Raw genomic sequence first — 21,496 nt, forward strand, 5'->3', positions numbered from 1 at the left:
AGATACTGTGAATACGCATCATCAACTGCTCCATCTCATCATAGTAAAGAAACACCGCCCTTTGGTATTTATCAAGTTTTGAAACCAGAATTACTGTAACAGCTAGCCCTCATATATGGAGCCCTATCTGAGAGCAACTCCCAATCTAACAGCCAGGGACACAATGACGGCAGATCGTTCAAGTGAGCATTATAGATATAAATAGATACACCATCATGTATGCAAATTTATTCAGAAATCTCTTTCAGCATGGCTGGTCTCCCAAAAGATCCTGCAAATAATCTATCAAATGTACAAAGTACAATAGCTAAAAGCACTACGAGTCAAAATGCAATGCAGCTATACAAACTTAGTTGCACTCATTTCTTCAGAAAAATGGTCACAGCAGCTCCCTGAAGAAAAGGCACTTTCTGTGTAACTCTGTGGATAATCTCAAAAGATGAACTAAAAATTCAAACCTTCTTTGACTTACAAGTGCAGTACATACAACTGAGACATTGCATGCAAGTACCTTATCGAGATCCAGAAAATGTTAATTAATCAAAACATAGGTGAATTATGCCTAAACCACACATGTAATTCGTCTTCTGGCAGGTGCAACAATGGAAGTTATCCAGGTTACTCATCTAGAATCTGCAACAACCAGAATAAGAAGTTACGTTGACTCTATTTACAATATTGACTGTGTTAATTAATCAAAGAAATATGAAATGTATTAAATCAATAAATATTAACTGCAATAATCAATCGACATTTACTATATAAATTTAATTAATAACATTGACTGTAGACATCAATCAAAACTTCCACCACTAAATATTAGCTCACCACTACATATTAACTGAATTCACAACAACAAATGTCCTGGATTGTTCATATTCCTTGATCTATAGAGAGGAACAGATTGTAGTTAGAGTTTACAGAATGAGTGTTCAGAACAAGTTATTCCTGTTTTATGTTAAAATGGATCATGGATTGCTTCTATTTTAGGCTAATGAAAAACTGTGTTCTGTGGCAACAGACTGTCCATGACGCAGATCAACAGCTTCCTGTGATCCTACCTGTTTGTCATACATTTCCTATGCAAACAAATTAATTGCAGTAACAGCAGAGTACATGATTAATTAAAAACGGGTTCTTCTGCAATAGTTACTAGTGTATATATATATATATATATATATATATATATATATATATATATACACGAACAGTTATCTGTTCGTTTATGGCAGTATAATTCAAGACTGATTAGTGACTATCTGCCTAATTATTATGACTTAGACTCTTTGTGCTTCCGTCCTTAGGGCGGATATGTGTTATCTGTGTTATCTGTATTATATACAAATATATGGTATATATATATATATATATATATATAATATATATATTATATACATTTAGAAATACATATATTATATAAAACCACCTACGTGGGTATCTAACACACATTATCCATATACATATAATGTAATGCAACAACTGTCTGTTAATTTGTGAAACTTTAATGCTCGCATTATACAAAGTCGATTAATTAATGTTAGATGCTGATATAATTGCTTGGGATTTGCCGGTTTTGTCTGTTAGTAGTTTGTTATAAAATATAATATTATTTCTCTCTCTAAAATATATATATATACTTATAAATTATAAATTACTATTTATTAAATCACATTTAAGGTTAAAAAATACTACCATAAATACATAAATTGTTCTTTAATATTACTAAATACTGTATTCTAATAAATTAATAATTAGTTAATTAACTAATATCAATTAACTAGCAAAATGTACAAACCTCTGCCGTCTTGTATGATAGTTGCATCACGAAGAGCTTTTTCTGGAGTCAATTGTTTCTTGAGAAAGTCGATTTCTGCAAAAAAACCGTTTGTAGCAATCAACATTCCCCATATTGGGGCTCTCCTTTCACTAGCCACTGTTGCTTACTCAGTGTGGTAACTGATCGCAGAGAAAGCGCAATTCCCACGATCTGTCAGCATAACACCTCACATTTCGAACTACTAGTCATTTGTGCACGTGAGAATGGTCTACTGTGCACGTGCAAGTTAATCTTATCCGGGCTATATATCCGGGATGTGTGTGAAGTGGACCAAAAAATTTGCGCCCGGGCTTGCAAGAGGGCCTGGGTACGAGGCTACTATCTGCAGAGCCGTATCAGACGGCCCTGATCTACTGCTGGCATTTAGATCTATTGATACTAGTAAATGAAGCTGTGTTTACACCGTCGCTTCAGAGCCACGAGCGGGTGTGTGTGTGTGTGTGTGTGTGTGTGTGTGTGTGTGTGTGTGTGTGTGTGTGTGTGTCAATGTGTGTGTGTGTGTGTGTGTGTGTGTGTGTCAATGTGTGTGTGTGTGTGTGTGTGTGTGTGTGTATGTGTGTCAATATAGTGGTGATGGAAGTGCATCCGGGGCTGCAATCCACACTGCGACTCTCTTGCACAGCCCCCCTTAACGCGCGCGCGAGGAGTGGAGAGGGGCGAGTTAATTAAGGGGGCGAGTTAATTAAGAGGGGCGAGTTAATTAAGAGGGGCGAGTTAATTAAGAGGGGCGAGTTAATTAAGAGGGGCGAGTTAATTAAGAGGGGCGAGTTAATTAAGAGGGGCGAGTTAATTAAGAGGGGCGAGTTAATTAAGAGGGGCGAGTTAATTAAGAGGGGCGAGTTAATTAAGAGGGGCGAGTTAATTAAGAGGGGCGAGTTAATTAAGAGGGGCGAGTTAATTAAGAGGGGCGAGTTAATTAAGAGGGGCGAGTTAATTAAGAGGGGCGAGTTAATTAAGAGGGGCGAGTTAATTAAGAGGGGCGAGTTAATTAAGAGGGGCGAGTTAATTAAGAGGGGCGAGTTAATTAAGAGGGGACTAGGGGCTGTGCAAGAGACTAGGGGCTGTGCAAGAGACTAGGGGCTGTGCAAGAGACTAGGGGCTGTGCAAGAGACTAGGGGCTGTGCAAGAGACTAGGGCGAGGCTAGTCTAGAGTGAGCTTCTCGCGAAGCAGTCCACCACTTAATTAATTAATGTGGTGTCCTTCTTTTTACGCTCGTAGCACACGTTGTCTAAAATTTGATTCTTTTAATAATTAGAAAACATAACTGCAGAGAGCGGATCATATGATGCGTGTGATGCAATCTGAAAGGTGACGTCATTTACAAGTCACATGCTTACAGCTAGGCTGTCGAGGCTGTATCGAGTGACAACATCTGCGAGCGATGTTACGTCTTTGTGTTCTTGCTTTGTTTCTTTTCTGTGCATCTTCAAATCCCAGTTCTAAGTTTCTCTTGCAATCTCAGTCTCACACCCAGTCGGAACAGAACGTTCTAACAGATCATGATGCACAGTCGTTGCTATCCAAGTTGCCAACAAGCTTGCAGTTGTTGCAAGAGGGTGATGGTCCTTGCTCATTAAGCACAGTTGGAAACAAAACAGCTCTAATAAGTAAGAAAGAAGGAACGATATTGTCGCGTACACGTGATTGGCTTGTGTTTCTAAATTTTTTAGTGGTAGATGCAAGTGGGAAGCTACACAGCAACATGTTAGATGTAGCTAAATCAGGGATTTTGCAAGCACTAGGGGACTACGACGAATGTTTGAGTCTTGGGGAAGACACTGCGCGCTATTGTCTTTTTGAAGGACTAGATGCAGCAATCTACCCTAATGACGTAATCAAGCATATAGTACGTAAGCATATTGATTTACACACACACACACCACACACACACACACACACACACACACACACACACACACACACACACACACACACACACACACACACACTACACCGGAGTTTGGTGTGGAATGTTACAGCTATAGTGGTTGTTTTGCTGATATGCACCAGTGTTGTTTAATTAATTAATATAGATACCACTTTTTGCTTTTCGTTGGGCTCTTTGTGTTCCTCGACAATGCGATGAAGTAACTCTGACATACAAAATTTATGATGCTTTGAAAAAATATGTCTACTTCACTCCTACGACAGTTTCCGTTTGTAATGAAGCAGATCATCATTACAGCACTTTTGCTATCATTGTCATGTGAGTCTGCTTTAACACAAACGTTTTGGTTCTCATTTGTGAACATTTATTTTGCAGTGTCATTCTGTGCCTACTTGCATTTTTAGTATTGGTGGCTACTTCCATTGATTATTCAAAATACTATGTAGATAGAACTATCTGTCCACTGAATGCACCAACATCTGAATCTGATTCTGAATCTCGAGAAGACAGTTGTCTTTTGGCATCAGTTCAAACCAGGCAACGAAGAACAGGCAAGATCGAACAAAACAGTTTGTTTTGTCACATTTTGTTGATGCTGGTGTCTTCAGAAACCACTCTGTGTGTGTTTTATTTTACTGTTGTCATCAATCTCTTGTTCTGACTGTTGCTTATACTGTTATTAGTATATTGCTTGCTTTAATTAATTAATTGTTTGCAGTTAGGAAATTATATAGTCCAATAGTACAATGCTGTACATGATTTTGTGACTAGATTATTTTGATCTTGTTTACTTTTGTGCTGTGAAAGTCAAGTGGGAAGTTTATACGGAATCGTGTATAATCACTGCTAACAGGAAGTGCTCTTCAGGGTCTTCGACCAAAAGCTGCATGTTGTTTCTCTTCTTGTAATAGTTTTCTTACTTAATCGAATTGTGCATGATTAACATTCTCTACTTCTCTTGTGATAATTCCACTTTAGAAGATCTAGAGCACAGAGAAGCAATAGAAATGCATGTGGTCTTTATGTAATGTACAAAGTAATATTAAAATACAAGGAGCTAAAGTACACATTGTGGTAGTGATATCATATGGAATTAATACACAGTATTGCTAAAACTTGACAAATAGAGAATGGAAACGTATTGTTGCTGTTGCTATAAATTCAGTTAAATGATTAATTAAATATGTTTAAGGGACAACTTGTATTACTATGAGGCAACTGTATGTGTTTGTTCTTTCACAGAACTATGAAATACTTATCTGCAAGACTCTTAAATAGACTAACCAGCTAAATGTCGTTTCTCATTGTCATTGTGTTTCAGTTTTAGGCATATTGTATCAGTTGCTACAGTCTTTCTCGTTGGTTCGGAATGTTCCCAAGTTGCTTGACACAAAAGAAACTTCAAAGAATATTTCTTGTCTCCACGGCATTCGAACGCTAAGCATGACATGGATTATCTTGTCACACTGTTACTTCTTTTTCTCTATTTATCTGAATGTTTGTAAGTTCTTATGTCTTTATGTATTGTCAAGTACTTTATCATAAATAATGTGCATGGTTTCTTTGTTTTAGCAAACATGGGAGATGTCTCGAAATTATATAAAGAGTTTGCATTTCAGCCTATTGGCAATGGCTACTCCTCTGTCGACTCGTTCTTTTTTCTCAGGTGAAATTTGTTCATTGTGTGCGTGCGTGCATGCATGTAATATGTGTGTGTGTGTGTGTGTGTGTGTGTGTGTGTGTGTGTGTGTGTGTGTGTGTGTGTATGTGTGTGTGTGACCATATGGATACATCTCAGATTCTGTAAGAGCATGGTTTTATTGTATTAGCTTCTTTGTATGTGTTGTATGTATTATATATATATATATATATATATATATATATATATATATATATATATATATATATATCATGTCTATTGTAGTGGTTTGTTGGTGATGTATCTTACTATTCGACAAATGGAGGTGACATCTGGATACTTTGTGTGGATAAAATATTACTTACATCGTATCTGGCGGTGAGACCAGCTACAACTTATTATTCTGGTAACTGAAGTTATGATTAATTCTACTGTCATCTTATTGATATTGTAGTCTTACTCCAACATATGTAGTTGCGCTACTAATTTTCTGGCAGTTGATGCCTGAGGTTGGTGATGGTCCACTGTGGATGTCTTCATATGACAACAAGCAATGTGATGACTATTGGTGGACAAATTTGCTCTACATCAACAACTTCCATCCACACTACCAAGACAATGTACATACAATAGATATCTAATGATTGAAATTAGGTTTTTGTCCAATGCACACATGGCACAGCAAAGTTTATGAAACGAATGGCATTTATGCACTTATATCAATTAACAGCACTATTTATAAATTGTGTATGTACAAGTCACCATTATACATCATGTACGTGCACTGCATGGTATACTGTAACTATTGTGTTGGGAAATGCATGTTAATTAACCAACAAGCAATTTTAAGTTATTTAACTTCTATTTTGAATTATTGAATTTACATATGTTAATCTCTTTGTCTAACTGCAGTGTATGGGATGGACATGGTTTTTGGCAGCCGATACACAGATGTATGCTCTGAGTCCACTGTTGATTGTTCCAGCTTACTAGTCAGTCAGCTGCATACTCATTGTATCCTTACTTTGAGTTTTGTTTTGTTTCTATAGCTTCGGTCTTTTGGGGCTAATACCACTTGTAGTTGCATTAGTTGGAGTACTTGTAACTATTGCAGTTATTGTAACCATGAAAGGGTTTCCCGCCAATGTTTTGTCACCTCTCAGGTATTTGCAGGTTTCGTTTTCAATTTGTCCACTGTACATTTATATGCTTCTCTTTGTTTCGATCTAGTCATGCAGATCAAGGTGACTATCTTAATATGGTTTATGTCAAATACTATACAAGAGCAGCACCTTACATTGTGGGAATGGCAGTTGGTTATTACTTGGCAAAACGAAATTCAACAAAGGAAAAATCATTCAGGGTCTGCAAGTATGTGTTGCTCTTTTTTGACCAGTTGTGTCAATTCTTGTTGTGTGCAGATTTGGAGTGTTCTTGGTTGGATCATCGCCGCTTGTGTTGGTGGGGCTGTTGTTTACGGTTTATATGACTACAACCTTGGACATCATTATTCACAAGCGACTAGCACCTTGTATTTGACATTTTCTTCTTGCATGTGGGGAGTGTGCATGGCCTGGATTGTGTACGCTTGTGTGACAGGAAATGGAGGTAATTTTTAGTGGAGGATGTTGCAGAATTAGTTGTATGATTTGTTTGCCTGTTTATTGCCTTGTCTATTTGCTCACTTGCTGGCTCTTAGTGTACTTGTCATGGTGATTCATGTTTGCACGGCTGTCATATGTTTTATTTCATATGTTACAGGTGCTGTTGACAATATACTAAGTTGGAAGGGATGGTTTCCTCTCAGTCGATTGACATATTGTGCTTACCTATTGCATCCTGTTGTTCTAATGGTGTACATTGGTACTCTGAAAGAAGTAATACACATTGATCACTTGCACATGGTAAGGCAGACAGTGCTATAGCTCACTGCTTGTACGTAACTATAATGCAGTGTATCTCTTTAAGGCATACTTCTTTGTTGGTGTGACTGGTATTACTTATGGTTGTGCTGCAGCTCTCTCTCTGGGTGTGGAATATCCGGCTGCTGCTATGGAGAAGGTTCTCCTTGGCACAATAGGAATCTGATAGACTGTTTGTACTGTACTTGATACATTTATTTACGGAATGTGTGTGCAACTATTCCTGGTACACTCAATTTTGGGGTATATATGCACAGAGAGTAACCAGTTTCTAGAACATTGCTGTGCTTGTTTTGGGGGTGAATATTGCATGCAGTCGAGTTGGGTTATAAAGATATATGCTGTGCAAAAGTTGAAGTTGGATTGCTTTTAGGTTAAAGGGAAATTGTATTGTATGCAGTAGCTATGTTGATTAATTAATTAAGTTGAATTATGCGATGGAACATGCACATCTCTCGCACCAAGCCTCTAGATACAGAGTGCAAATGTGACAGAATGGTCATGTGTCACTACAAATTACACATGCAACAATATTTACTAATATTAACGTTAAATTTTAAGGTTGTTCAACTCATTCCGAGAATGGGACAGACAAACAGCAGCCAGGACGCGCACGCAGCTCCCGGATGTTGTGCATGTGATACGTAGTAACCATCCAAACCGCACGACACATGTCTGACGACGCGAAGTATCGACGGACATCCTTGCGTTTTAGCTGGCCCGCAAGAAAATGCCAGCTACTTTCTAGACGTAAGGCAATCATCCGATGTTACGCACGTTGATGTAGCTACATGTGTAGGCATTGCAGGTCCCGAGAGACAAAATATGAACTATGAACAGCTGAGAAAGCTACAAAGTCTTTATAAGGAGGCAGAGGAAGCAGATATTGATAGCAGAGCGAAGATACATGAAGATTTCATGCAGCAATGCAGACAAATGTTTCATCCTACAAGTTCTCGTCTTTCTGCCAGAAGACTTTCTGCACCGTGGACTGTAGACAAATCGCAAACAACGAAATCAACGCCTGCTATTGGTATAGGACATATCTCGTCTTCTAGATTGTTATTTACGATGTACTCCTACTAGTATATCTGTCGCGGTCGCTATCTGCATGACTCTTTGTGTCTGCATGGGCAGATCTCTTGGTCTACATGTTTTCGTTTGTCTGTCTGTTTGTACGTTTGTACATGTGTATGTGCTATGTATTCATGTACATGTTTAGACCCTAGCTTAGAGGCCCATATATGCATGGTTGCATGTTAATTGGTCGATTAATTTGTCGATCTGTTTGCTAGCTTATTTGTTTGTGTGTCTATTTGTTTGTTGGTTGGTTTAATTTGTATATAATATTTAATTAATTGGAACAGGGAAAGGTTGTTGAAATTTTCTGGTTGTTTCAGTGCATGCTTCCTATTTTTGATCACTTCCTAGCAATAATTGCAGTGCAGTACGTATGTTCCTGATCACACTACTATGGAAAGTAAATTTGTGTATCTACTCATATTTATGATTTGTGATTCTGTCTTTATTTCTGCTTATTTTATTTATAATTTCTGTGTTACCAACATTTAGCACTACCTCGTATTAAGACTATTCCAGAAAGTAGAGAATCAAATGAATCAAGTCACAATATCAGTGAGTACATTGCTCGCATCCACACAACTCACTGCAAAGATCCATATGATTTGAAACTACGTGAAAGAATGAAGGCTATTCATCAACTATTAGAGACAATGTACATGTGTTGGTATATTCCACTATACATGTATTGTTTATGCTTTTCTGTGTGCAGGCCATTTGAAAGACGTGCTGCTGACAACAAATCATTGTATCATCATCTTTCAAGAATTGAGCCCTTAGCTTCTCAAGTCTCGTCACAATTGCTGGAAAGGCTAAGCACAGTTGCATGCCATGACATGCTTGCAGGAAGTGGGTATCAAGGTAGACATTATAAACAATAAATTAAGGCAGGTTACTACCAGCTTTAGAGGCCTTTTTATTGGTGCTTTACATTTTTGGATGTTGCTTGATGTGTTGTTGTTGTTGCTGCTGTATACATTGCTAGGGAAAGCGACATGTTAATTAGGGAGTGTTTTGTGTCTTTAACTAGTTCTTGGTTCAAGTGCATATTACATCATTCTGCAAGGCTCTGTCTCAACAATGTCAGATGTCGCACCCACAACTGGTGCAAAACACAACCGTTGCGTCTCATCACCAAGGAAAGAAAGAAGAATTGTGGTACACATACATGCACGCGCGCGCGCGCACACACACACACACACACACACACACACACTTGTGTACATGTGTATCCACAAACTCATTGTAGACTTGTTATTTACTTGACTGGTAGATAATATGGCTATGTGTCTAGCTTGGTCCTGGTGAATGCTTTGGAGTTTTGAAAGTGAAGGAAGAACCACCAGTAACACAGTATATAACAAACATTTATATTTATATATATAACAAACATATATATATATATATATATATATATATATATATATATATATATATATAGTGACACCCATATATTTGTATATAATATATGGTTATATATATATATATATATATATATATATATATATATATATATATATATATATATATATGGTTGTCTAGATGTACATCTGTTGTGACAAGGGAGCCATGTGTGTTTCTCAAAATATCAGCAGCAGACTTTGAGAGAGTTGTCGAGGTACAGCTTGTATTTATTTACATTGCATAGTTGAGTTTTAGCTACAGTCAACTACTGGAGTATTTTGTCCAGCAAATGAAAGTGAAGAAATATGAAGACAAATCACGTCTTCTCAAGTCTTGTCGACTCAGAACTCAATGGCCAAGAAAGTCACTTGATATCACAGCTGACCTTCTGACTTGGAAAAGAGTGAAGCCCAATGAAGGTTTGTGGATCAGATCTAGAATTGGTGAAATGGGATCATGTTGATGTTTCATGTTTATTTGTTACAAGTTCTTTGCAGTGAAGGTCGGTTGGCACCATTCATTGGATTTGTTCGACAAGGAGAATGTTGTGTTTTGAGGCAAGTCTCACAGAGTGGCAGCTCTTCAGATGCAAGTGTATGGTGAACTTTTTCCAGTTTTCTTTGTCTGTACAGCATCATGCATGTCATGAGCTGTGTCTGCTCTGACAGGCTGTTATTGTTGATGGATGTCTTTATGTCACTTGTTTTGTGATAGGGTGGTGATGAAGGTCATAATGTTAAGATGGGCAAGTTAAGTGCTGGTGACTTCTTTGGTCACATGAGCCTCATCCAGAGATTGCCAATGAAATACTCAGTTGTTGCAACATCGAAAGTGGTTTTAGGCATCATAACTGAAGAAAAGGTGGCAGGTACGTTGCCTTGACATGCTTTATCTAGCATTCTTACAAGAGGGACATAACATTTCTTGTATTCCCATGCTGAAGTTTGCTGTTATTACATTAATGTGCACATCTATTGTTACGACTGTTCTTTGTTTGTATTCTCATTCTGTAGAGTTGGATGAAGTGACTGTTGCTTTGTTGCTCCATTCAGGAATGGGATGTCAAGAATTATCACAGGTATGCAATGATGTGAGGCATCATGCGTTTTAGTCTCCCTCTGGACAGCCCCTTCCTCTTTGACTTCCTTTGGTGGAGAGAGAGTCTTACCCCTACATTCCATGGGGCATAAAAACTTAAGGATGATCTGTTAATGGAGTTATGAGAGCAAATGTGACCTGTGAGAGCAAATGAACTCGCCTAAAACAAGAACAAAGTCCAACAGCACCTGCAGCAGAAACGAAAGCGAAACTTCACTGTACAAGCAGATACTAAGTACTGTACCAGATGCGTTCCCATGATTTGCTTTCTTATCTCAATTAACAGATCATCGTTAAGTCTTTCTGCCCCATGGAATGTAGGGGTAGGTAGAACCAAGACATCAAAGGAACCTTACCAGACCCTCGCCCCCAAGGGAGGTCGAAAGGGGGAGGGGCTGGCTGCACGAGACTAATCATGCTCATGTTAGGAATTATGCTATAGACAAGGTTCTTATTAGGAAGAAGTGCAGAGAACATACATCACCCTGCAGTTGGAGAAGGAATGGCAGCAATTCAAGGTATAATAAAAGCATTTCAAATGTGTCGTTTCCATCTTCATCGTGTTCACTTGAGCAGCAAGGTGTTGTGTCTGACGTTATCAACAGCAGAGGTATCATCCCTGGTATTGGAAAATGGCAGCATCAACAGCGACAGCCATAGTGATTATAGTAATCAAAATAATTATGAAATTAATGACTGCAAAGTAGACATTAACATAGAAATAGAGATTAATCTTGACATTACAGTATTTATAGATTACAAAATGCAGATGAGACTTGATGTTGTAATATGACTGTACATTCAAAGGTGTGGAACAGAAGCAGACTTTTCCATCAGCTCTCATTTCTAACTCCTCTGAAACTTATGCCTATTTGTCTTGTCTTTGTTCTTCGTATCTACTTTCTTTGTCATCTTCAGCATTAAGTTCTGTCTCCTCTTCATCCACCAAAGTTTCAGTTTCCATTTGTTCATCTATTATTCTCATCTCCATTTCCTCTGTAGTCTTGTGTTTGTTTGATTCATAACGCAGCCACAGTGACACAATGAATGCATCAGCAATAATCTGTGACATGTGAGATATGATAACGGGAATAGTCAGTAAACCTTCGTCTCCAACAGATGCAGGCAAATAAGCCAAAACAGACAAAGCTATAGGCAGAGTCTTCTGGCTAGCAAGAATGATGATAGCCTTCCGTGCTTCTTTAGACAAAATGAGAAGAAAAGATGCCACTGTGTTGATGAGAAGGAAAGAGAAATGCAATGCAACAGCAAAGCCAATAATTGACACAATGTTCACAGCAGAAATACCACTAAAACTGCCAGACTTGTTTGCCTTGCTGATTTTCATCCATGGGATGAGAATGAGTAGAGACATGCTGGCAAACTTAAGCGGCTTGCCAAACCTTGTAACAACCTGTCTCACTCGTTTTATCAAACTGAGAACTTTCCCCACAACAATCGGTACCAACACGGTCAACAATAACTTAAGAAGGATGCTTCCAATACTTAGACTACCCGTGGAACTAAAAGATGCAAGAAGGGAAAGAAGAGGAGACATAGTGAAAACACTAAGAATATTTGTGACAACAGTGAGCAGAACCGCAAGAGCATAATTTCCATCCAATTGTGACACCATTACGATACCCGATGAAATAGTGCATGGAGCCACACAAAATACTTGAAAACCAATTTTAAATTCATAAGGTCCAATAGCAGTCTCGTCTGCAACAAAAGTTCCGTTAACTGTAATGTTGCCATTCACAGGCAGTAATGATGACAGTTTGATACCAACAACAGGCGTAACCAACATGATGCTCAATATTCCCCAAATCCACGCTCGCCACGCTTTCAATGCATCTTTCAGATCTTCTGTCTTCAATTTGAGCCCAGTTATGAGAAATATAAGAGGAATGCAGACAAACTGGAAGTCAATTGAAGCGAAGAAAGCTCCAGGAGCGGACACAGTCAAACCAAACAAGACCGCTAACAGTAGGCCAACAGCCAAATAGTGATCGAGCAAAAATTTGCCTGCCTTCTGAAGGTATCTGCAACAACGAGAATCTTTGCTACACGACAGAGTCATCGTATCATTGGCTGTTCACCTAGGTCTTGTACGGGAACTGGGAAAGACTAGCGCGAGAGGGTTTAATGCTTATGTACGGGCAATCGATTTGTTTTGTAGAGGACTATGCCTATCTTTTCACTTCTCTTTCTCATGATAGGTTCACGGTATTGTAAAGCAGAAAATTCGCCTCTTGTTCTAGGTGTGTATACGTAAATCAGTATGTCGGATCTCATATCCTTACGATTGCAATTCTGTTTGTGTTGTTAGTACCTGGTCTGCTGGGCAGTCAGTTGGAGGCGAAACTAGACAGATCGAGCGTAATTCACAGTTACTGTGATAAGAAAAGTAGTTGGTATACACTTTGGTTGAGTGTGGAGGAGCTAGTACCTTTTGTAATCAACTGTTTCGTTGACAATTCAAGGTTAAGTTTAACAACCAAACAATTATATTGTTTCTCGGTTGGTTCGTCCATCCAATTGTCCGTCCCAGTGTGTTGTACTGTTTATTTTATGTACATGAACTACAAAACTTGGGCCACTATTATTCAATTTCTACACAAGTGACCTTCCTTTGGGTGATTTACGTTCTTCAGTCATTTCATATGCTGATGACACCTGTCTTTCTGCATCTGGTGATTCCTATAATGATGTGTTGTCTGTTTTTCATATTGATGTTAACTTATTATCAGCCTGGTTCAGAGACAATTTGATGATGCTAAATGGAAAGAAATCGAAATTGGTTCTATTTTGAAAATTTTGTGATACAATTGATCATTCTTCTTTATCAATTACTGTGGATGACGTTGCTCTCAAACCAGTAGACTCTGCAAAATATCTGGGTGTTATTTTCGATCACAATCTGAATTGGTGTTCCCATTTGAGTTCCGCTGTGAAGAAAGTTGCATGAAAATTAGGCGTTTTATACAGGTCATTCAAATTACTCAATGTTCCTGCTCGTGTGGTGTTTGTGCGATTGATTATTCAACTGGATCTTGACTACTGTTCTTCTATTTGGAATGATGTTTCTGCTGGTATTTCGGCTAAGCTTCAGAGAATTGAAAAGAGATGTCTACGAGTCCTCGATGGTCGTTGTGGTAGGGAGCCCACAGGTGATATTTTCACCTATCCTTGCAAAATATGGCTTGAGCACATGCACGCCATGCTTTCTACTTAGGATCTCTAGCTCATCACGGTTTCTATTTGCTGGCTTCCAGCGAAATTTGTTTTCGATTCGAGAAGGTGGACATCAGCAGCACATATGGCACGCGTCTCTCAGCGTCAGGAGTCATCCTCTCACGGCCGCACACTGAAGCCCTGCATCGTACCTTCTTCTATCGGGCCCAGTGTTTCTGGAACTTGCTCCCTTCCTCATTGAGAACGATTTCAAATAGAGTAGTGTTTAGATATCGTCTAAGGAACTATATTTGTATGCTTGATTAGATTTAGTGTAATTAATAGAGTAAATAGTTTCTTGTAAGCACGGTTACCGGAAGATCGGCCACTGTGTCGAGGGATTCCCGTCATAAAATAAAGTCTCAATAAATTAATCAAAAAAAGGTAAAAGGACACAATCACTGAGACAAATCATCCATTAGCAACTTCTATACACTATATACATTGTATACGTGTACTGTAGTGTGTCTACCACTACTACAGCTTAGATACTGGATGCTATTTAAAATGAGGAAGCTTGTATTTCAGGAGAGACAACTTTCAACTTGTAACCTTGCAGTGCACACCTGCACAACACATTACAGACCAGTATCAGAATCAAAGATTCTGCGTCTCACAGTGAAACTCAAAATAGTGGCGAAGAAGACATTATTCTAGCGTGGTCACTGGTGGTATTTGGCATGCAGAGTAGGCAGAAGAACACATTCCTTTGTCTTTCAACATTTAATGCAGATCGATGATAACTAGACACAATGAGTCTGTTCAGCAGTGCAAACATGCACAAGTTAATCGTGATCATAACTACTTTAGTTTTACTGTTTTAGTTATGTGGAAAATTGCATCTCTCTTATTGTAATAATTTTGGTTAGTATATGATGTGTCAATGTGTCAATTCTAAATCAATTGAATTGTTCTAATGACAGGTTGGTTTACAACAATAAAACAAGCAATTTCAGCAATGTCCCAGGAGTTTCAATTCGAGTCCCTGGATTTGGCAACACGTCGACTATTGAATACTTGGATCCTTCAGTTGAAGGCAGTGGAGTGGGAGATTATTTTAACAAACTTGTGAGTGCAATGAAGACAATAGGTTACAAACCTGGCATCTCAATAAGAGGAGCACCCTATGACTGGAGACAAGCACCGCGTAAGTTTATGAATTACTCTATGTAGTACTCATTAGGTATGTACGTACAATGGAATATTTTAAAATTGGTTAATAAATTTGAATAAGTTGTCCATGTAATTCTTACTGGAGCTCGGAATGGTGGGATCCAACGTAATGATCTTTTTTGTAACATTGTTCTCTACACAAACAGATCTCAATCCTGTCTGGTGCAACTTGGTTGCTCTTCTTAGTCTCGTTGTGTTTGTCTACTACTTTGTAGAGTTTATGCCACAGTTATACACCAACTTGCAGCATCTCATAGAAGAAACTTACAGCCTAAACAACAAGAAGAAAATTGTGTTGCTTTCCCACAGTCTTGGATGTCTTCACACTCTTTACTTTCTTACCCATGCTGTCTCATCTCAATGGAAAGCACAGTATCTCAGATTCTGGATTCCAATTGCTGGTCCTTGGGCAGGAAGTGCCCAGTTATTGAAGAGTTTTGCATCAGGAGGCAATGAAGACATTGTATTTGTTGATCCTCTTACTGTTCGACCGCAACAGAGGTCATTTCCATCAACAGCATGGTTGGTACCAACACCATCAGTATGGAATAAATCCCCAGTCATTATCACTCCAAACCGGAACTTTACAGTTACCGAGTATCATGACTTCTTTCAAGCTGTTGGCTATCCTTTTGGAGAGGTTATGGTAAACATGGTATCAAACATTACTCAGTCTCTACCATTGCCTGGTGTTCCAGTATACTGTGTGCATGGCTACAATGTGAGCACTCCAAGTCAGTTTGTTTATGACGATCAGTTTCCAAACTCTCAGCCAACAATACTAAATGGAAACGGCGATGGGACCGTCAATCTAGAGAGTCTTGTGTTGTGTAAGAACTGGGAAAGGAAACAGAAAGGTAAGGTGATTGTCACCGTTGTCCCAAATGTCAAACATTTTGATCTTGTCTCCAATGATGATGTCATTAAGTATGTCCAAACATTGGTAAAACTATAACATCTCTACTAAAAGATATTCATTACGTTTACAGTAGTTTTTCATGAATGTGTTGCCGTAGTTGAAAGCTGTGCACTACCTTGGAGTATGAAGATACAGAAGCCGTGTGTTTATGCTTTGCACTTGTGTTAATTAAACCAGACCATGAAGCAGCATTGTTTCTCTGCAGCTCTGAGACCCTCAAAATCACCTATCAAGGTTTTGATAAAGTGATAGCAATCAACAAAGTGTCACCACATTTGGGAGCATAATTTACCTCACGTCAATACAAATTGCTACAACATAAAATCTCAATACCAAACATTTCATCACCGTAACATCTACACCAAATCTGAATCTGTGCATTACAGATGTACAAAAATAGTTACAGCTAAGTGCTGCCTTAATAATGCCATGGGTGACACCTATAATCGATATTCTTGAACTGCTTACTTCTTCCTACTTGGAATGCCTGATCCTCGTTTTGGCAAACCAGTCACTTGAGAAACAGCCGATGGATCCTGACAACATGAGCAAAGTTTTTAGTGCATGACAGTCACTGTGTTCCTCAATAACATTTATATATACCTCATACAGTCGGAGGCGATCTTTCAGAGCAGCAATTTCTGCCGAGTCTGATGTCCTGCTCGATTGTCCAAGCTCAACGCTCCGAACCCTAGCAGCAAAGCTCAGAGAGCAAATTGTCTCTCCGGAATTCTTCTCAACAGGCGACACTTGCACTATCATTAGTGTCTTAGAGTCCCCACCTACGTCAAGAACATTTGCTTTAATGTTGTATAGCAATAAAAGAAGGCACAAAGGAAATAGATGGACATGTAGAAAAATAGATGAAAGGACGGAAAGCTAATAAACACCAAAAGTTTGTGCCAAACAATTACTGAGTGAGTCTTGGAGCAAATAGGAGAGCTTTGAATTTCTGAAAGGCACATGAGATGCCTTTGCTCTCAAAGCATGTATAACATCACCAAGTGATGAAAGTGACTTGTTGATGTTCTGTGCCTCCTTGAGGCGCTCTCCTTCTGTGCCACTTTTGCTAACTCGTTCACTGCCTGCAAGGTCAATTAGGTTGAGTCTTGCTGATGTCCTTGAACCAGTGGTATTGTTTGTTCCTTGGACATTGACGCATAATAGAGCATGTGAACGACTGCTGTGTTCATTCATGTTTGTGCAAGCAGTCGCTCTATTCTCACGTCCAAGAGAAAATACCTGTTTAAAAATGAGATTAGTTGATTTCAAATGTGCGCGCGTGCACACACACACACACACACACACACACACAACACACCTCTTGCACATCACTCCTTGATTTCACTTGCACCCAGTTAAGTCCTGGCACAAATATCCGTCCATCAGTTTGCTGACGGATGTCCATCCTTGCCGCAGGATCTTCTCCCAGGAGATCTCTTATCTGCTCGTTGTAGATCTCAAGAACGGACATTGTTATGGCATAATCCCAATCATGAGACCTTTCTGTTGCAACGAGGAACAATTCGTCTAAGGCTCGGGGGTTAACTCCTGGGTTTGTTTCTGACCCCTACACAACACACAACATTATTCACATGCACACACACACTCTCTCTCTCACACACACTCTCTCTCTCTCTCTCTCACACACACACACACACACACACACACACAGACACACCACTACTACTACCACCACCACCACCACAACCACCGCAGGCTTTACATTCTCAAATTCCTTCCATGTATCTGTTTATACCTCCATAGTGAATGTCTTCCCACTTCCTGTCTGACCATAAGCGAAAATACAGACATTATATCCATCCATACATGATGTTATCAACCCCTTGACTTCATTGAAAACCTAATACATACATCATATAACAGAAACAGACAAATATCAGAAACAGTTCCCATATGGCATGTAACATACACTCTGCTGAGTTGACTCTGGCTGAAAGACATGGTCCATCTCAAAAGTCTTCATGGACCCACGACTCATCACATGCACCAGCTGATCATCATCATGGTCAAAACTGGCGATATGCTGAGCCATGGGACCTGTACCATCTTCCCTTATAGTAGGACGCACTCGACAAAAAACTCGAATGTTGCCCTTCATTTCAGTGATCTCATTGTGAAGACGCTTCCTCAAGCGCATTTCTTTCTTATACTTGGCAACAAGAGCTTTGTTTGTTTCATTAACATCAGCAATCGCTTTTAATATCTGGTAAACAAGCAGAAAATTATTACTAAAATTGACAGTTAACTATCTGATCTGAATTAATAATGGATGCCAACTCTAACCTACAATAGACTACATGCAGTTTGGTATTGCAAAACTCACATGATAGCAACTAATATGAAACGGTGTGACATGTAGTTAGTTTGTTTTCTGTCTCACCTTAGATTGGACTGTTTGTATTGCTGGAGTAATGGTTGCATGTAACACTTCATGTTTCATCCTCAATTCTTTAAAAGTCACCATTCCAGTATCCAGTTCTCTCTTGAAATCTTTCACCTTGACTGACATTGAATTAACAGTTGACTGTAATTGTTTCATTTGATTTTCAGCTCTTCTCTTTTCTCTGTCTACTGCTACTTGACGCTCTGCCTTGGCAGCAGCAAGTTGATCTCTGGCTTTCTCTTCTGTAACTCTGATGGTTTCCTTAGCCTGTTCAAGTGCCTTCTCTCCAACATTCACCTGCTCCTTTGTCTTCTCCAATTCTTGTTCCAGCTTCTCTTTGTCTGCCACCAGTTGTCTGAGCATTCGCCCTTCTTTTTGCAACGTTTCCAGTTCTGCCTTCTGTCCAGACACAAGCTGTGCCATCTTCGATAGCTCTGCATTCAGATTTGTTGCCTACACAAATTAATATAAGATGTAAGAATTGGTTTTGAGTGCACGTGATTCTGAATCAGCTCACTCGATCTGACTCCTTTCTGAGAGCAACTCTGAGACTGCTGTTCTCAGCAGTAACATCTGATTGCTTCTTTCCTTGCTGCTCAGTTGTTGCCTTGTATTCTAAGATTTCTACCTGAAGATTCTTGACTTCATCACTGCTCACATCTAAATTGATTGCATGCTCATGTCAGGATCATGACTTTTGACATGTCAGCTGACCTAATTTGCTCTCCAACTTTTGTATGTAAACCCTTGCTTCTTCCCAGTTCTCCTTCATCTTCTTCCTTTCTTCTTCTGCCCTTACAACTCTTGCCTCCATGTCTTTCAGCTGCTGACGGATTTCTTCCTTCTCCCTTTGAATTCCTTCTTGTCCCTCGACACATCACCAAACTCTTATACAAACTACAGCAAGCAACATTTCAGCTCTGCCTCCTTTCTTACTTTCTGTGCCAATTGAGCTTCTTTCAGCTTTGTCGTCAAAATTCGTACCTCATCCTCCATTTTGCTCAAGCTTTCTTCCATGTCTGGGTCTTCACAGGAAAGAAATGTTGTACATCACCACAAAAGTGAATTTATCTCAAAAATACTCTTCATAAGATTACATCCATTTGCAGTACAATAACATAACAAACCAGTAATTATGAAACTATATACCTACTTTTCAATGTACGTAGTTTCAAATTCTCAAACTAATTAGCTGCATAAGGTATGTAATCAAATGTCTGTTAGATGTGCACACAATACATATCCAATAAACTCAAACATGAAATTGTCATCTGTTAGAAACTGTATTCTTTGACCATGCACTAACAAATAATACTCCTGTAAAACAACTTTATTATATTATTATATTTACGTACCAGACAAACATAACAGAAATGTTACTTATCAAGCATGCACACAATTTCATACCTTCAGCATACCACTTTCTTCCTTATTTATAAATTTATTAACACACAACTACGTTGCTTGCCTGCTTCTTCTAGATCTTCTATCTGCTGCTTTAGTAGCGTGTTTTCTTCCTCTAATTCACGAATCAAAGTATCTCTTTCTTCCAAAACCTCAACTTTCACTCCATTTGCCACATGTTTGTTTGTGCTGCTTTCAGTCTTCTCAAACTCTTGCGACTCGTGACGTAGTCTATCACACTCTTGATGTAGTCTATCACACTCTTGATGTAGTCCGTCACACTCCTGATGACTGACTATCAGTTTCTCGTTCAATGCAGCCTTCTCTCCATGAAGCTTGCTAATCTGATCAACCAATTGTCTCACACTATTTGCTTTCCCCCGCTTTATCTTCAATTCTCCTCCTTGTAGCTTTGCTGTGAGCTCCTCGATAATTCCTTCCTTCTCTTCCACAACATCACTCAATTCACTGATCAGTTTCTGTTTATCTTGCACAGCATCTGCATGGCTTTTCTTCAGTACCTTCATGTGTGTTGACTTGACATTCTTCTCTTTGTTTAATTCACGCCGACATTTCATCAGCTCACTTTGTGATGCTTTCAAAGATGCCATTAGTTCTCGTCTCTCGTTGTCTTTCATCTGAAGTTGGTGTTGCATAGCTTGAACTTCAACCTTCAACTGCGCATGGTACCCTATAACAGTCAACATCATCACACCCAACAAAACTGACCCACCTGCTGCTGATGTATTTTTAGACTTACTATCTCTTTCCATCACAACAAACTATTACCTTGTCTGTTGGGCTCGGTTTCTCCTTCAGACATCGTCTCGTGATCAGAAACGTCGTCGGAACCTTCAGCTGCGACGAAAAGAAAACAACATCAAGACATTACACTACGAAATGTAGCACATTCCATGTAGATTATTCTATGTACTAACTACAGTAAGTCGCGATGTGACTGACAGTAAATCGACATGCTATAGCTACCGAAATCCAACAGCCTAGTGTGTATGTATATCAAAAATAATTACAAACGTGCTAGATAGATAAATCAACTTGCTACATTGTGGCCCATCACATCGTAGATAAATTCTTTACATTCGAATCCGAGCTCCTGCTTCATGCGAGTATCCTTCGACACCATGCTCAATGAAGCCAATTCTGGACGATGTTCTCTCGGTCCTTTGAACATCTTCGTTTGTAGAGGCGCGTTGCTACCAAACAAACACAAGATCACACCAAATCACATCAAGTAACTAGAGAAAATGTAGTATACTTTTGTAGACGTAAATAAACTCGCAGGGAGTGGCACTAGGCAACTGTTAGATATAATTAGTAAGACTTGTTGATTTCAACACACGATAGACGTTCAAAAATTATAACCAAATTTGGTAAGCACTGTTTGAAAATCGTGCAGAAACAAATTTATTGCGATCCATTATTTGCCCGATATAAATGCCTAGAACATAAATGAACGTTCTAAGAAA

At 39.0% G+C, this 21,496-nt stretch overlaps 5 protein-coding genes and 1 long non-coding RNA gene across 12 annotated transcripts; 3 read left to right on the forward strand and 3 right to left on the reverse strand.

Annotated features, from left to right (window-relative positions):
- Window positions 1–192: 192 nt before the first annotated feature.
- LOC134178283 (uncharacterized) lies at window positions 193–2,047 on the reverse strand. Of its 5 annotated transcripts, none has more exons than XR_009969612.1 (5): window positions 1,945–2,047; window positions 1,796–1,870; window positions 512–1,079; window positions 350–444; window positions 193–282 (listed from the first exon to the last, which is right to left on the reverse strand). It is a non-coding gene; the product is annotated as an uncharacterized LOC134178283 (long non-coding RNA). The 5 variants fall into 5 exon arrangements; XR_009969616.1 differs by having other exon boundaries at window positions 199–444; window positions 512–887; window positions 1,062–1,079; XR_009969614.1 differs by having other exon boundaries at window positions 199–444; window positions 512–633; window positions 829–1,079.
- An 89-nt stretch (window positions 2,048–2,136) lies between these two features.
- Window positions 2,137–7,730, forward strand: LOC134178900 (nose resistant to fluoxetine protein 6-like). Of its 2 annotated transcripts, XM_062645817.1 has the most exons (15): window positions 2,137–2,263; window positions 3,094–3,445; window positions 3,509–3,684; window positions 3,872–4,044; window positions 4,102–4,277; window positions 5,048–5,227; window positions 5,299–5,392; window positions 5,651–5,743; window positions 5,820–5,985; window positions 6,278–6,357; window positions 6,415–6,528; window positions 6,596–6,728; window positions 6,787–6,973; window positions 7,127–7,269; window positions 7,334–7,730. In XM_062645817.1, the coding sequence occupies exons 2-15, from the start codon at window positions 3,220–3,222 to the stop codon at window positions 7,451–7,453; spliced, it is 2,061 nt and encodes a 686-aa protein (XP_062501801.1). In that variant the 5' UTR covers window positions 2,137–2,263; window positions 3,094–3,219; the 3' UTR covers window positions 7,454–7,730. The 2 variants fall into 2 exon arrangements, with proteins under 2 accessions (XP_062501801.1, XP_062501800.1); XM_062645816.1 differs by having other exon boundaries at window positions 3,094–3,684.
- Window positions 7,731–7,908: 178 nt separating this feature from the next.
- Window positions 7,909–11,585, forward strand: LOC134178088 (cyclic nucleotide-binding domain-containing protein 1-like). Of its 2 annotated transcripts, none has more exons than XM_062644876.1 (13): window positions 7,909–8,037; window positions 8,096–8,320; window positions 8,860–9,022; window positions 9,080–9,228; window positions 9,398–9,525; window positions 9,662–9,720; window positions 9,910–9,985; window positions 10,058–10,190; window positions 10,259–10,365; window positions 10,486–10,639; window positions 10,785–10,849; window positions 11,312–11,387; window positions 11,446–11,585. In XM_062644876.1, exons 1-13 carry the CDS (start codon window positions 7,959–7,961, stop codon window positions 11,460–11,462), a joined length of 1,431 nt encoding a protein of 476 aa, XP_062500860.1. In that variant the 5' UTR covers window positions 7,909–7,958; the 3' UTR covers window positions 11,463–11,585. The 2 variants fall into 2 exon arrangements, with proteins under 2 accessions (XP_062500860.1, XP_062500859.1); XM_062644875.1 differs by having other exon boundaries at window positions 11,328–11,387.
- A 151-nt stretch (window positions 11,586–11,736) lies between these two features.
- LOC134177925 (uncharacterized) lies at window positions 11,737–12,994 on the reverse strand (the record flags this gene model as incomplete). The annotated part of the gene is made up of 2 exons (XM_062644702.1): window positions 11,737–12,914; window positions 12,972–12,994. Coding segments are annotated over 2 exons (1,200 nt in total), but the record flags the coding sequence as incomplete, so codon positions are not given.
- Window positions 12,995–13,021: 27 nt separating this feature from the next.
- Window positions 13,022–16,381, forward strand: LOC134178089 (phospholipase A2 group XV-like). Its single transcript, XM_062644877.1, has 4 exons — window positions 13,022–13,133; window positions 13,202–13,355; window positions 15,030–15,253; window positions 15,495–16,381. The coding sequence occupies exons 1-4, from the start codon at window positions 13,058–13,060 to the stop codon at window positions 16,232–16,234; spliced, it is 1,194 nt and encodes a 397-aa protein (XP_062500861.1). The 5' UTR covers window positions 13,022–13,057; the 3' UTR covers window positions 16,235–16,381.
- LOC134178087 (kinesin-like protein KIFC3) lies at window positions 16,379–21,357 on the reverse strand. The gene is made up of 14 exons (XM_062644873.1): window positions 21,286–21,357; window positions 21,108–21,223; window positions 20,799–20,867; window positions 20,074–20,700; window positions 19,542–19,630; window positions 19,320–19,473; window positions 19,123–19,265; window positions 18,603–19,058; window positions 18,132–18,425; window positions 17,958–18,062; window positions 17,520–17,768; window positions 17,113–17,440; window positions 16,802–16,980; window positions 16,379–16,734 (listed from the first exon to the last, which is right to left on the reverse strand). Exons 2-14 carry the CDS (start codon window positions 21,199–21,201, stop codon window positions 16,663–16,665), a joined length of 2,859 nt encoding a protein of 952 aa, XP_062500857.1. The 5' UTR covers window positions 21,202–21,223; window positions 21,286–21,357; the 3' UTR covers window positions 16,379–16,662.
- Window positions 21,358–21,496: the final 139 nt, after the last annotated feature.

The sequence above is a fragment of the Corticium candelabrum genome, chromosome 4 (assembly GCF_963422355.1).
Source record: "Corticium candelabrum chromosome 4, ooCorCand1.1, whole genome shotgun sequence".
Classification (NCBI taxonomy): Eukaryota; Metazoa; Porifera; class Homoscleromorpha; order Homosclerophorida; family Plakinidae; genus Corticium; species Corticium candelabrum.